The sequence below is a fragment of the Tachypleus tridentatus genome, chromosome 5, assembly GCF_004210375.1.
Source record: "Tachypleus tridentatus isolate NWPU-2018 chromosome 5, ASM421037v1, whole genome shotgun sequence".
Classification (NCBI taxonomy): Eukaryota; Metazoa; Arthropoda; class Merostomata; order Xiphosura; family Limulidae; genus Tachypleus; species Tachypleus tridentatus.
In genome coordinates, this window is record NC_134829.1 from 12,067,204 (window position 1) to 12,082,521 (window position 15,318).

The window sequence follows — 15,318 nt, forward strand, 5'->3', positions numbered from 1 at the left end:
TCGCCCTTTCAGACGTGGGGGCGTTATAATGTGACGGTCAATCTCACTATTCCTTGGTAAAGAGTAGCCCAATAGTTGGCGGTGGGTGGTGATGACTAGCTGCCTTCCCTCTAGTCTTACACTGCTCAATTAGGGATGGCTAGCACAGATAGCTCTCGAGTAGCTTTGTGTGAAATTCAAACCAACCAAAACCAATGATCTTCTCTAAAGTTCTATGTGGCTAACAATAAGTAACATTTCTGTCATTTTGTAATAGATTACTATACAGTGAAGAACAGCAAATACTTGAAATGTCAATGAAACATTCTATTCTGTAGCAAAAGATGCTATGTATTGATGAATAAATAAAGCTTCACTTAACAGTGTTCTTCTGATACTGTGGTGTGCTATGTAGTGGAAACAAAAAGCTTTCCCTCAGTAATGTTCTACTACACTGGAATTTTATATGGTTGATAATGTATAAACATTTTGGGAAAAATACTTTGAAGTAGGGTGCGATGTAGTACAGAATAAATAAAGTTTCAGTCAATAATGTTTATCTGTTGTAATAGAATGATATACTGTGTAAAACAAGCAAAGCTTCAGTAAACAATGTTTTAAAAAAATGAAGTAAAATATTGTTGAAAATCATCAGAGCATTAATAAACAATGTTCTTTTAATATAATTATGTGTTATGTAGTTCAAAATAAATACGTTAAAGCTTCATTTATCAACGTTCTTCTGTCGTACTGAAGTACTACATAATGAAGAATAAATAAAGCTTCTCTGAACAAGTTTCTCCTATCACACTGGAATGTAAATTCTGTGAAAAATTTATTTTGTTTTGTTTAAGAAGAGTGCTATGTAGTGAACAATAAGTAAAGGTTTAGTGGATAATGTTATTCTGGTCCATTAACGTGCTATCTAGTGCAGAACAAATAAAGGTTCAGTGAAGTGGAAAATAAGTAAACCTTTAGTAAACGATGTTCCCTTAATATAATGTTATGTTATGTAGTTGAAAATGTATAAACCTTGAATGAACAATTTGTTTCGCTGCATGAAATACTATTTAACGGGCAATGATTAAAGCTTCAGTAACTAATATTTTTCTGTTGGACTTGAGTGTTGTGTAGTAGAAAATGAATAATGTTTCACTGAACAATATTCTCCTGTTGCAATGTTATATAATGGAGAATGTTTCACTGAACAATATTCTCCTGTTGCAATGTTATATAATGGAGAATGTTTCACTGAACAATATTCTCCTGTTGCAATGTTATATAATGGAGAATGTTTCACTGAACAATATTCTTCTGTTGCAATGTTATATAATGGAGAATGTTTCACTGAACAATATTCTCCTGTTGCAATGTTATATAATGGAGAATAAAAAAATTACTGAATGTTCATCTTTTGCACTGGGATGCAATGTAATGGAAACAAATAAAGTTTCAGTAAACAACGTGTTTTTGTTGCTCTGGAGTGTAGTTAAATTATGTAAAAGTTCAGTGAGTTATTTTGTTGTCTTGCACTGGAGTACAATGCAGTGGAAGACAACTACAGCTTCAATAAATTATGTTTTCACTTTACACTGGAGAGCTGTGTGCAGGGAATTAAAGAGTAAACAGTGTTTTTTAGTTGTTATTTAGTGGAAATAAATACCTTCTCTGCATTGGAGTTCAGTGTCATTCATATTCTGTAAAACTTATATTAATTTTTTCTTTTTTAAAGTAAAGTTCTAGGAAGTGGAAAATAATGTTCTTTTAATAATGGTAAATTGGGGGAAATAGATACATTTCAGTGAACAAAGTTCTTTTAATGTAAAGATATGTTATATAGTTAAAACTACATAATAAAACATAGTTAAAGTTTCCGTAATCTATATCTTATGATGCACTGGAGTGATACGTAGTTGAAAATATATAACTCAAAAGCAATATTTATTTTTTGCACTGGAATGTAATATAGTAGAGTATGAATAAAGTATCAGTGAACAGTATTTTGTTTGTCCTATTGTAGGCTAGGTAATGAATGTGAAATAAACCTTCATTTAACATTATTTTACTGTTGCACTGGAGAGACATGCAGTTGAGAATATATAAAACTTTAGTAAAAAGTATATTTCATGTCACTAGAGAGCTGTGTAGTTGAGAAACTTCAGGGAAAACATTTTTCTGTTGCATTGGGCTGATAATTAGTGAAAAAAAATCTTCAATGAAGAAAGTTTTTATTGCAGAGGAGCGTTTTATGATGGAGAATAGATAAACCTTCAGTAAACAAACTTCTTTTCTGTATGAACTGGAGTGCCTTGTAGGGTCAAATAAAAGCACTGTTGCACAGCCGGATATGCAATGAAATCCTACATCAAACATTTTAATACAATGGTTGAAATTTCTTTTGATATTAAACACTTAAAATCTGGTTGTTTTTCAATGATGTTACTGATAAGTTTGTAAAAGGTAAGTATATTGAGGCAAATGAGGGACAATATTGTTAGTTTTAGTGTCATGTAAATCTATAAACGATCATATGTGCTTTAAGAATATATATTTTGTTAACTATAACATAAGTATCACCCACCTAGCTTACTAACTGTTTCTTGCCATTATTGCAGGGCCATGGTAGAATTGAAAAGACAGAGATTATTGAAATGGCCATTAAGCATTTACAACATTTCCAGACTCACTCCTGTAAGGATCCAAGTAAGTCAGAAATTTTTATATTTAATAACTATATTAAATGTAGAGCAATTTCAATTTCAAAATGAAAACATTAATACTATGTTTATAAAAAGTTGTATTTTTATCTGTGGTGTCTGTCCTGTGTCTACCCTAAATTAGGTGTAGAGTTTAGAAAAGCATAATTGCAAATGTTTCATTTACCACAACTTCAGAGATGTATACGGATTTATCATCATTAACATTTTAAAAAGTGCAAAGATTTCAAAATTACAACCACACTGCTAAAGTTAGGACAAAGAAGGAGTTCAAGAGGTGCAATATATGAGTGATGAGATTTGTACATAGCACAGTGTGAGAGCTACTTCCATTTGATTCTGACCATTTATCACTACTAAGTGGTAATACATATTATTTTATTTTCTCCAACACTCAAAGTACGTGATTTGTGTCTTATCCAATAGTGTGGCTTAAGTGTAAAAATGTAATTGTATATACTGCAACTCTTTGTAGTGTATATGTATGTAAGGTTTTTGAAAACCATTCAAGATGTCTTTCTTCACCACTGTTGTTGTTGTTTTGAATTAAGCAAAAAGCTACACAATGGGCTATCTGTGCTCTGCCCACCATGGGTATTGAAATCCTTTAGCATAGTAAGTCTGCAGACATACCGCTGAGCCACTGGGGGGGGCTTTCTTCAACAATTAATCAATGAACCTACTAGAAACAATGTTATTTTAGAATTATTCTTAACTTCAAATATATAAATGATTGAGAGAGTGGAAATTGGGGAACATTTGGGTGCTAGTGATCATTGCTCTATTATGTTCAATGTTTTTTTTCCATATGGAGGTAAATAATAATAACATTTTGGTTACAAATTAAAAACAAAAAGCAAATTTTGAAGTAAAGCAAGAAGAATTATACGTTGTGAATTAGGTAGCTGAATTATTGGGAGACATTGATCAGATGTGGAAAATTTTTAATATTCAAAGTAAGCATATTCCATACAGAAAGAAAAGGGTAGCTGAAAGAAAAAAACAGGCTAGCCTTTAAAAGAGTATAAGAGATAAAATTAAAGAAAAGCACTATAAATTTAAGATATTTAAATTGACCGGTATTACAGGAGATTCAAAAAATTATATCAAGAAAGTTGATGTGACAGGAAATTAGGGTATCAAAAAGGATGCATAAAAAAGGTTCACTGACAATGTAAAAATTAACAGTAGGGATTTTTTTAAATACATTAATGGTAAACAAAATTTTAGGTTGGTGGTAGGACTCTTGAGGGATGATAAAAAAAAGGCTAATATATGATGATTATGAGATGGATGTGTTATTAAATTTTGCTTTTTTCTTCAGTTTTTACTAATGAAGATTTAAACAGTATTCCATATCTTAAACATTTGACAGATGGAAACAAGATCAGACAAGATGATTTCATAAATTATGAGCTGATTAAGAAAAAAATTGTGTAGTTTAAAGAACAATAAGGCTCCTTGGCCAGATATAATCTACCCAAGGATAGGATATTTGAGCCACTTGCTACTGTTTTTTTAATCAGTCCTTGAATAGTGGGCAGGTAGAGGAGGAAAGTATTTGACAAGATATCACATAAAAAGCCTTGCAAAAAAATTGTCTTTATTGTTGTGGGACATAAGTTAGCAAACTAAACGAAAGAGTAGCTTGATGGGAGAAAACAGAGGGTTGTTATAAATGAAGTTCAGTCAAACTGGAATAATATTACAAATGGGGTACTTTAGGGCTCAATCTGAGGAACTTTGCTCTTTGTGATTTACATCAGTCACATAGGTAAAGGAATTGTCAATAAATTACTTAAATTTACATATTACATTAAGGTCTTGGATAGTGCTAGCTTTTAAGAGGAAGCTGCTGCTTTACATAATGATTTAGATTATTTAGTGAGTTGGGCAAATAAACGATAAATGGGTTTTAAATGTAATAAATACAAGACAATGCATGTTGGTTGTCATGATTTAAATTACAAGTCTAATTTGTATGTGGATAATCTTAACAGTGTCAAAAAAGAAAGGAATCTTAGTATAATAGCTAATAAGTCTCTTAAGCCATTTAAGCAGTGCGCTGTTGCTAGTGGTAATGCAAACAGGATTTTAGGTTTTATCTACAGAAATACTGAATATAAATTTAAGGAGGTTTTAATTTCATTGTATAGGTCACTGATTAGGCCATATTCAAAATACTGTGTTCAGTCATGGGCTCCTTACTTTATTGAAAATGTCTAATTCTTGGAAATGGTTCAGAGAAGGGTTAATAGAATAATGCCTGGAATGGAAGGGTTGTCATATGAGAAGAGGTTAAAATTTCTCAAATTGTTTTCTCTTGAAAAAAAAAGAGTTATAGTGGATCTGATTGAGGTGTTTAAGACTGTTAAGGGATTTTGTAGAAGATACAATTATAAATTTTGACAGGATAAGAATCATCTTCAGCTAAAACAGGGTGGTTGGTTTTGGGTTGCCTTCAGATTTTGTGGAGGCAATAAATTTAAGTGAGTTTAAGAGAAAGTATAGTATGTATATGAATTATGAGGAATGGCTTTAAGATACTTATTTATTAATAGTTTCAGTTTAGAGAATGGAATAGCTAAGATATACCAACAGTTCCCATGCTGTTCTATAAAGGTAATATGATGTCTGTATGAATTTCTTGGTAAGTAGCCTATTCAAACAGACAATACAGAATCAGATACTATGGGCTTGACTATAATTGAATGTAGAACACTGGGACAAATATGTATCCTGTGGCCTTGAGGAATATCTGTCAATTTTTGGTGAACTAGAATATACAAGTCAGATATTTTCATAGTTCTATATTTTGATTTTTCTTGATTTTGGTTTTAACAAGCATCAAGATAAAATAAAATAAGAAGAACCTTCGCCAGTTTAGTTAAAAAAAGCATTTTGTTTGTGTCTAGTAGATAGCTATTCTTTCAAGTTTTGCTAGTGTTTTCTTCTTCAATTTATTATTATGGACTGTATCTTGCATTATTTTTACCAAATAATCTGAGATTACCTACACAATTGTAAAATATATTTCTAAACTTATGTTAGAAGTGGGATTATTTTGGTGAAAAAAAAAAAAAAAACAATGAGTAAATTTCAACTTTTAAGTTGGCTTCATAGAAATTGAGTTTCAAAATTAATTGTAATTAAAGAAGCAGTTAAATAAAGGTTAAAAAGAATGAGTCAGAAAATTTAAAAAATCAAGACGAAAGAGACAGACAAATAGAAGTACGAGAAAGAAAATTAAAAGAAGACAAAGAAGAAATTTATAAAAGATGCAAGACTATCAAGAGGTAGGAGACGAAAATTTAAGGCAATCATTAAAAGAAAAATTTGTAATATTTAACTAATTTAAAACAAAACTAAACCTGATTTAAGGGAAGTTTGAATGAGCTATAGAAAATGTGAAGATATTGGAAGAACAATATTTAAAACATACAGAAAGTTTTTAATTATCAAACTGAAGAAGTAAAAATACATAAATGAAGTAAAGAAAAACATAAACGAAGGACAAAAACTGAGAAAATGCACAAAAATCAATGGCAGAATAAAATATCTGTAAAACAAATTGGTAAATGCAAAGATATACCAGCCATGTCTCTTTCTGCATATGCCCAAGAATTCTTATCTAAAACGTCATCTACCACACAGTATGAAATATAAAAATGCATTTGGCCAACACCTATTGCCACTACTTTTGTGCTCTGTTATTTTAGGGCTTTCCTGAATACCTCCAGCTATATTAATACCAAATACATTTACAAAAGTTAGGCAGCCAGTTCAACAACATTGCCTGATAAATAAATCATGGAGCTTATCATAAATAGTTTCAAATAATTTTCAAAACAAATAGGTGAAATAGTAAACAACAAGCTATTCATCTTAAAGTCTATGTAAAAGTAACAGTTTTAATTATAATAAGAAATTTTCCAGCTGAGAACCATAACAAAGATGGAATCTGATAGCTGTCTTATCCAACAGGCTCAAAAGAACACACTGAATGAAATTATTTAAGGTTTAAAACAAGGAATATTGGGAACAAGAGACTTCAACTGATCTTGTGGAGATTTAGAAATACGTACTTAATTATCTTACCTAGATGTTCCATATGAAATGATATATTCTTCATGATGTAACTAATTTATAGATGTCATAATGCATGAGAATTAATTTGAGGCAGAAGAAATGTACATCATTAAAAAAAGCTGTGCAGTTGGCAACAAAACAGCCACAGAAAAACAACTAAAGATACTGTTTCAAAGCTGTCATTAGATTGAGTAGAACTGATATGGTCTGTATGAACTAAGAGGATTAGTTGCATGAAATGAAAGAAATAAACCTAAATACCTCAGATATTTCAATTGTAATTTGAAAGAACACATTGTCAGGAACTGTACATAACAGCTTGTGTGGAATAAGAACTTCTTTCAGATATTTCAATTGTAATTTGAAAGAACACATTGTCAGGAACTGTACATAACAGCTTGTGTGGAATAAGAACTTCTTTCAGATATTTCAATTGTAATTTGAAAGAACACATTGTCAGAACATGAGATAAGAGGGGCTTATTATAAGTTATTAATCCAAGGGGTCAGAGCCTATCCAGATCAATGGAAAAACAAATAACTAATCAAATATAAAGAAAACAGAAATTAATTCACATTATGAAGGGAAGTTCACCCAAATATATCAAGTCTACTCCATATGAGATAAAACATTTACCACAAAGTAATAAACACTGGTTTTAGATCTACAATACAGACGCTTAATGAAATGTGGCAACTAACCTCTACAGATGGAGAAGGAATAAGGATTGATGCATAAATAAACAGATATATAGCTCCAGTAAAAAGGAAGTTGGAAATTTCCATATTCTTTGTGATGTATGGGTAATTGAAGAGTGCATATTGGGAATTGAAATTCACACATGGATGTATATATAAGTGTGTGTGAAGTAAGACTAGCTTCAAAGTATATGACCAGAAAATCCTTATGTACTACATGGCAGTTACTATACTAGACATTGAGCTTCTAGTGACAATGGGGAAGTGGGCATTGTACCACTTGGAAATTAAATATCCATACTAGGAATTATTAGCAACAAACTGAGATACCCATCCCTTATCTTGGTTATGAATTTAAAAGAAAGTAGTGGCAGATACTATGACAAGTAACACAAAAATTCTAACATTCATGCAGTTTATTTATAACATTACATATTATTACAATAGTCATTATAACCCCACCACATACCAGTAAATCCACCAAGGACTGGCTGAAAATTAAGGAATGGAGAATCCTGGAATGGTCGAGTCAAAGCCCAGATTTTAATCCCATTGAGATGCTGTGGGGTGACTTGAAATGGGCTGTACATGCAAGAAACCCTTCAAACATCTCACAGCTGAAAGAATTCTGCATCAAGGAGTGGGACAAACTTTCTTCAGACCAATGTTAGAGACTGGTAGATGGCTACAAGAAGCGTCTCACTGCAGTTATTTCAGCCAAAGGGGGTAACACTAGCTATTAGGGGTAGGGTGTTCTAACTTTTTCCTCAGTTAGAATATGCATTTTTGTAGAATTACATTTACATAAGATCTTGAAAAGTCTTTTCTTCAGTTTTAATTGTTTAGTTATATTCCTATAATCTCTCAGTATTGTTGAAATTGAGATTAAATATCTATATATCAAAAAATGTTACACAAATACACAGGCTTTTATAGGGTGTCCTAACTTTTCACATGACTGTATAAGATGTTTGTGTACAATAGCTCATAATGTTTCTATGTTACAGCAAATTTAATAACATTTTTTGAAGGAAGGACATAGCATTATCCATATACATAGTTAAAGTTAACTTACGTCAAAAATAATAAATGCTCAATAACCAACTCAATAATGAATCCTCCATTAATATGCCTCTTCCAAAGTATTACCCACAAAGTTTGGTTTAGACTGGCCCAGTGACCGCAGAATAGTTATACAGGGTGTTCGGAAAGTCACTGTGCACTTATATATTTATTAACAGACAAAACTGCACAGTGACTTTTCGAACACCCTGTATAATGGACAAACAGATAGACATAGATTTTTGTTCTTTGTTGATTGCAATAAAGGCAACCATTTTTTTCCATTGCATTCCTAGGTTGGGAGTGTTAGTGCACTTTCTGAGATATATAAAACGTTTATGTACCTTCTCTCATACTATTTCCGTGTTGTATTATAGGAAATTTAATAACATTTTCTGATGTAAGGACGACGTCATCTGTGAATGTAATTAACGTTAAGTTACATCAAAACAATAAATACTCAATAACAGCAATAATGTGATGTGAAGGCAGTTGTGCCCCCATTAACATACCCCTTGGTTTAAACTATCAATCAGCTCACAAAGTCGGCCCGGCATGACCAGGTGGTGAAGGCACTCGACTTGTAATCCGAGGGTCGCAGGCTATGATATGTTCTATTTCATAATATTTTTATTGAAATGGGAAAAATGTGCCCGCTAGAGTTTTAATCCCAATTCTTCAAAGTAATGATATTTTATCACGAGTCATGCCATAAGTTCACGAACGTAGGTAGCGCCAATAAGCCAACCTGTGAAGCACGCTATTACTCTGGTAAAATTGGAAACATAAATTTAATATCATCATCATCATCATTCACCATTAGATTCCATCTAGGAACATAGGGCCGCAATCGCTTGCGGATTCTTCAACAGGTATTTAAGTGAGTAAGTTGTTAGCCCACTGCGCCGAGCCGTCCCTAATTTAGTAGTGTAAGACTAGAGGGAAGGCAGCTAGTCATCACCATCCACCGCCAACTCTTGGGCTACTCTTTTACCAACGAATAGTGGGATTAACCGTCACATTATAACGTCCCCACGGCTGGGAGAGCGAGCATGTTTGGCGCGACGCGGGCGCGAACCGCGACCCTCGGATTACGAGTCACACGCCTTACACGCTTGGCCATGCCGGGACCATAAATTTAATAAGTATGCAAATATTGTTAGCATTATGTTAACTGATAATAATACAACTTTCATAGAATAATTTGAAGTTAATAAGCTCGATACACAATTCACTGTTACATAAAATTTAATGCCCACTAGCTTATCCAAAGCCCACAAATGGTAGAGTACACTGAAATATAAATCTCAAACATGTTTTTGGGAAGAGAGCCACTATTATTTGTAAAAAAAATACTTATGTTCAGATAAGCTGTTTTTATAATATTTATTTGAAAACAAACAAAATTAGAGATAATATAATGAACGATGACCTGTATTTCGTATTTCATAATATTTGAGATAATTTAAACTTCCAAGTCGCTCGTTCAAACCAATGAGTTCACTTTGTTTCCTGCTGTTATATAACAATGATACTAAAGTTACAATGCCATTGAAAGTGATAAGCACAGGCAACAGTACTCACAATTGAGAACAGTCTCCGTGTACACAAGTTGCTTTCATGACATATCTGTTTAACTAACACTTCATTCACACAGCTGAAGAATGAAATAGATATTCTCATTATTCCGAATGACGATTTTAAATGCAAGTCTACAGATTTTTGTATACATCTAGGTACTTGTTATACTCTTAAACTGGATGACTTATGGAAAGCAAGCAGAGTGTAGTATTGTGTTTTAGGAAAGAGCCTGTTGCGATGAGAATTACGCTGCAGAGATATTGCAAAAGTGCATCATTGTTATGTAGAAAATGACTGAACGAGATGATATAGACTGTAATGATATGGCGAGCCTCCAAAATTCGTGTTAATATAATGTACTCAGCCTTTGAAAAATATATTTTTGGAGACTTGTATTCATTTACTATAATAATACCCAGTTTTTTTTCTGTCAGGAAAATGTGTGCACGTCTTACTATCTAAAAGTGCATGCAAACGCACTACATTTCAACAGATATAAACAAAAGACAGATGTAAATATACTTTAATAAACATTTGGTATAACAACATATTAAAAGCTTATCGAAGTTTATCGTGAACTAAGATTAAAGTTTATTTATTGAAAGTACCAGCAAAAATACTTAGGTTTGCTCGAGTTGGTATGTTATATATGATTATGTCAGTGTATTTTAAACCCATTTTAGCATAAAAATATAACCTATATACTTTTGTTGATAAGCAACGTGACATAAAAGACATTGCTGAAACACATTGTTACCAGAATACACTGGTTTTTTTTTCTATTTATTAGGAATTGTTATATAAGGAACGTCTTCTCTATGTGGTTTATCTCTAGCTTGCCACATTAAAAAATGTGCACACACACACAGTAAATATATGGTGTGGACACTTTTTAAATATGTTACATCACCTGGCTCCTTTTTCAAAGACTCTCTTAACTTTAAATTAATTCTTGACCAATTAAATTATAAAGCCTGAATGGCCAGTTTTCATGTAATCTTCCTATTCACAGAAGTCCCAACTCCTGAGACCTGCAAGATAGCTTTAGAACTTTATATACACATCGCCAGCGAACAATTAGCAATCTTTATAGAATTCACTACCATCAAAACTAACTTTATGTTCAATAACCAAAACAACCAATAAATAAATGGCATAAGCATGGAAAATCACGTGTTACCAATTTTAGCCAACATTTTCATGACACAGATTGAATCTCAAGCCATCAATTCAACCTTACACCCACCACTATACTGCTACAGATATGCTGACAATATAGTTGCTGGATTCACATCTACAGAACATGCACTTAGTTTTTCAACTATGTTAACTCCAAATATCATTTCTCAACCTTAAAATTACAAGAACTGATACACAATTCAAAATAGAAATCCATAGAGGAATCATCCTTACTGGGCTGTACATTCCTTGGGATTCAGCATATTAAACAAAACAAAAATTCAACATATTGATAAACCAAATAAACACAGCCACAAAACTATGCTCACCCGTTAAATTAACGATGAAATCAACAAAATAAAACAACACTTCATAAACAGATTTTCTCCAAAAATTGTGGAAAAAAATATAAACACACACTCCTAGCTCAACAACAAACAAACAATAATAAATCTCAAGGTGGAACAAACTACAAAACATTATACCCCTGCATACCATATATTCCCGATATCAGCGAAAAAATAATTAACATTTGGAAAAACTTATAACAAAATACAACATTCCAGTAATCACCAAATTTATTCAAAAACCAAGTACAAAACCGAAGTCTATACTATGTAAAAACTACACTGACAAACACAACACTAACATTATTTATAAAATACAATGCAACAACTGTTACGACTTCTATATTGGAGAAACAAGCAGAAAAATGGAAACTAGATTCAAAGAACACAAAAACACCTTCACACGTGTTTGAACACTGCAAATCAAATAATGAAACACAACATAACCAAAAAAACACCCAAATACTGAGTAGGGGAAACAAACATAAACAAATGCAAAATCAAAGAAACCTTACTTGTACAACAGCTAAAAACAATGTAAAAGAATCCCTTTATACTTATAATAATTAATAATCTAACATTTTCTGCAACGTCCCCTACAATCTCGTATCAGTTTTCACTTTTGTCCCTAAGACGTGGCCCCCAGTGGCTCAGCGGTATGTTTGCGGACTTACAACGCTAAAAACCGGGTTTCGATACTCGTTGTGGGCAGAGCACAGATAGCCCATTGTGTAGCTTTGTGCTTCATTCAAAACAACAACCCTAAGACGTGTGCCTGGTAATGGTCTGTTGCAAACTCTGTTAATCTGAAGATTATGTAACAAAGTCGAAACGTTGTGTTATACTTTATTTTAATACAAGTTTTAATACCCACATCAGCCATCTTGAGATACATTTTTACTTCAAGTGGGTTTCTTGTCATCACGAATTAATTAAACATGAAGTTTAAATATATTCTCTGAATATATACTCTTCAAAACAAGAAACGCAAAAGGGATATTTTTGTTATTTTAAAGAGAAATATATGTAATAACGTTACAAGCTCAGAGTATGTTATGTTACACGTGTTAAGGCACTGATTGTGAGACCAAAATAACAATAAAAGTTGTGCACTTTGAAAACGGAGGAAAACATCGGATTTTTCGCCAAAACGCATGCGTGTCCAATAAATTTGTTTGAGAGATCTGCATGTTCTGCAAGTGCAACATGTGCGAAATCCCTATAAAAGTGACGGGTTCTCGGTTTCCATAGCTCAGTGTTAAGCCACCGACGCGCAATACAGTTACACCAAGACTGACTGAAGCACAACGCAACAACGCCATTGGTCGCTTGGAAGCAGGCGAATCTCGATCAGTTGTTGCCAGAGCTGTGAATGTCCACCCAAGCACCATCATAAGGCTATGGAATCGTCAACAACAACATGGATCAACTCGTGACCGCCCACGATCTGGTAGACCTCGCGTGACCACGCCCGCACAAGATCGCTCCATCCAGTTACGTCACCTTCGGGATAGGACCACCACTGCGACGTCTACTGCCTCAACCATACCAGGGCTGTGTAAGATTTCCGATCAGACCGTACGCAACCGTCTACGACATGCAGGAATCCGACCTCGACGTCCAGTCAGAGGCGTCATCCTCACCCAGCAACATCGTCAAGCACGGCTGCAGTGGACTCGGGCACATCGAGTATGGCCTCATCGACGATGGAGGCATGTTTGGTTCAGCGATGAATCACGTTTTATGCTTCGTAGGCAGGATGGAAGGACCCGTGTTTACCGTCGCCGAAGTGAACGTTTTGCAGCAAACTGTGTGCAGGATGTTGACAGATTTGGTGGTGGCAGCGTCATGATGTGGGTTGCCATCGCCTACAATGCCAGAACAGACCTTTTGCACATTCGAGGGAATCTTACGGCTCAACGATACGTCGACGAGATATGTATCGTTTTTTATGTATGATAATAGACGCGTTTTAGTGAAATGTAGATTATGACATCATCGAATAAGATTGTAATAAAAGTCTCAGGAACACCTATTTTGAATAATAAATAAATACGTGAAATAATGCGCAGTACCTTTTGGGAATGTTACAATGCAGCACACATTTTATCTTATTGTTTATGCAACCCTGAAAATTCTTTAAAATAAAACGTTTATGAAGGCTGCAGTTTAGATACGAATGATATTGAATAGCAGAGCTAAAGCAGCAATTGTAAACATCTTTAATGAAAGTTTCGGAATCACAAATCTATGAAAATAATAAACTGTGTAGTCATGGAATTTTTGTAATTATGCTAAAATTCAGTTATAGTATTATTTAAACACTTAACTGACATTGTCGATGGTTTGACAGCTTGGGTAACAGTACTGTCATTCTGTTCTTCCTTTTTTGTGGGGCTCTACTAAAGAGGAAAACTATTACTTAGCAATGATTTCAGTATATAAGCATGTATTATTCCCTTGTTTCATAATAACAGTTTCATTTATGGCCTTTAGATGACAGCACAAATTGTTATTATGTAATGACCCAAATAAATATTCGCAGTGTCAAAGAAATCAAGTACTTACGCAGCTAACAGATCTATCTACATGTTATTGATTTCTGAGTTCAAAAATAATGTTTCTTAATTATCAAAACAATACATTATATATAGCAGTCTACATTTCTTTAAACTTTAAGTGGGGTGGAGCCTAGCAGCTTCTGCGTATGTGTGGTAACGAATTTCATGGTCTGGGATCTTTATTATGTCCTCCCTTTTAATTAATATAACCCTGTCATATGGTGGAGTCGATTGTGTACACATGGAGTGAGTTGGGGTAAGGTATGGGTTTTATAAATATTTCTTTAACTTAGGTCCAGCATCAGGAGTACTTATACCGTACCTGGAGGAACTATTTCAGCTTTGATGATCCTCAATGTATTTCAAAATTACAGAAATTAATATGATATTAACAATATGTATCACAATTGAAGCATAAAAATAAATCAAATGTTCGCTTGTCAACCTAAGTCAATTTTTTTTGAAAAATGAAAGATAACGTAGAGATTGCAATGCCAAAAAGTGCAGAAACAGAAAAGGGATGAATACGCAAAACCATACAGAAATTCCTAGATGAGTGTCCAGTAAGTACCAAGTCAATTTTACAAGCTATGCTTATTATCTACTGTAAGATTGCATGTAATATTCAGTTTAAATGCCTTTATTCAAGTTTGAATTCCTGCAACTGATAGGAGCTCAATATTTAGTAGTGAATAAAAGGTATTCTGGACAAATTGCGTTATTTATCTAGCGATATTTGTATGGTTTGGGGTATTTATACTCACCTTATTTCTGTACTTTTGGGAATTGTCATCCATACATCAAACGTCACTTATGCAAATTTTTATTACTTTTGTATAATTAGATATGTGGATATAGTAAAGCTGTTTAAAGGTCAGTTTATAGGTTTCTTGTAGTACACACTAAAATTGTAGCTGTTTAAACACATAATTGTTTATAGTTTATGCTTTAAATGCTTTGTTGAAATTCTGTAATCATTCATCTGTTCATATAAATAGTAGTTGAATATAGTTATTGTATTTTAGTAAAACACATCGTTATAATGTGTCACTGTTTGTAAATTGTCAACACATCGTTATAATGTGTCACTGTTTGTAAATTGTCA

The 15,318-nt window shown here is 33.1% G+C and overlaps 1 protein-coding gene across 1 annotated transcript in view; it reads left to right on the top strand.

The window, feature by feature from the left end:
- The window catches only part of LOC143250528 (uncharacterized), a 62,939-nt gene that overhangs the window by 24,778 nt on the left and 22,843 nt on the right, over nucleotides 1-15,318 (top strand). The window contains exon 4 of the mRNA XM_076501201.1: nucleotides 2,595-2,682. Within this exon, the coding sequence (XP_076357316.1) occupies nucleotides 2,595-2,682 (88 nt within the window). The remainder of the gene's footprint in view (nucleotides 1-2,594; nucleotides 2,683-15,318) is intronic.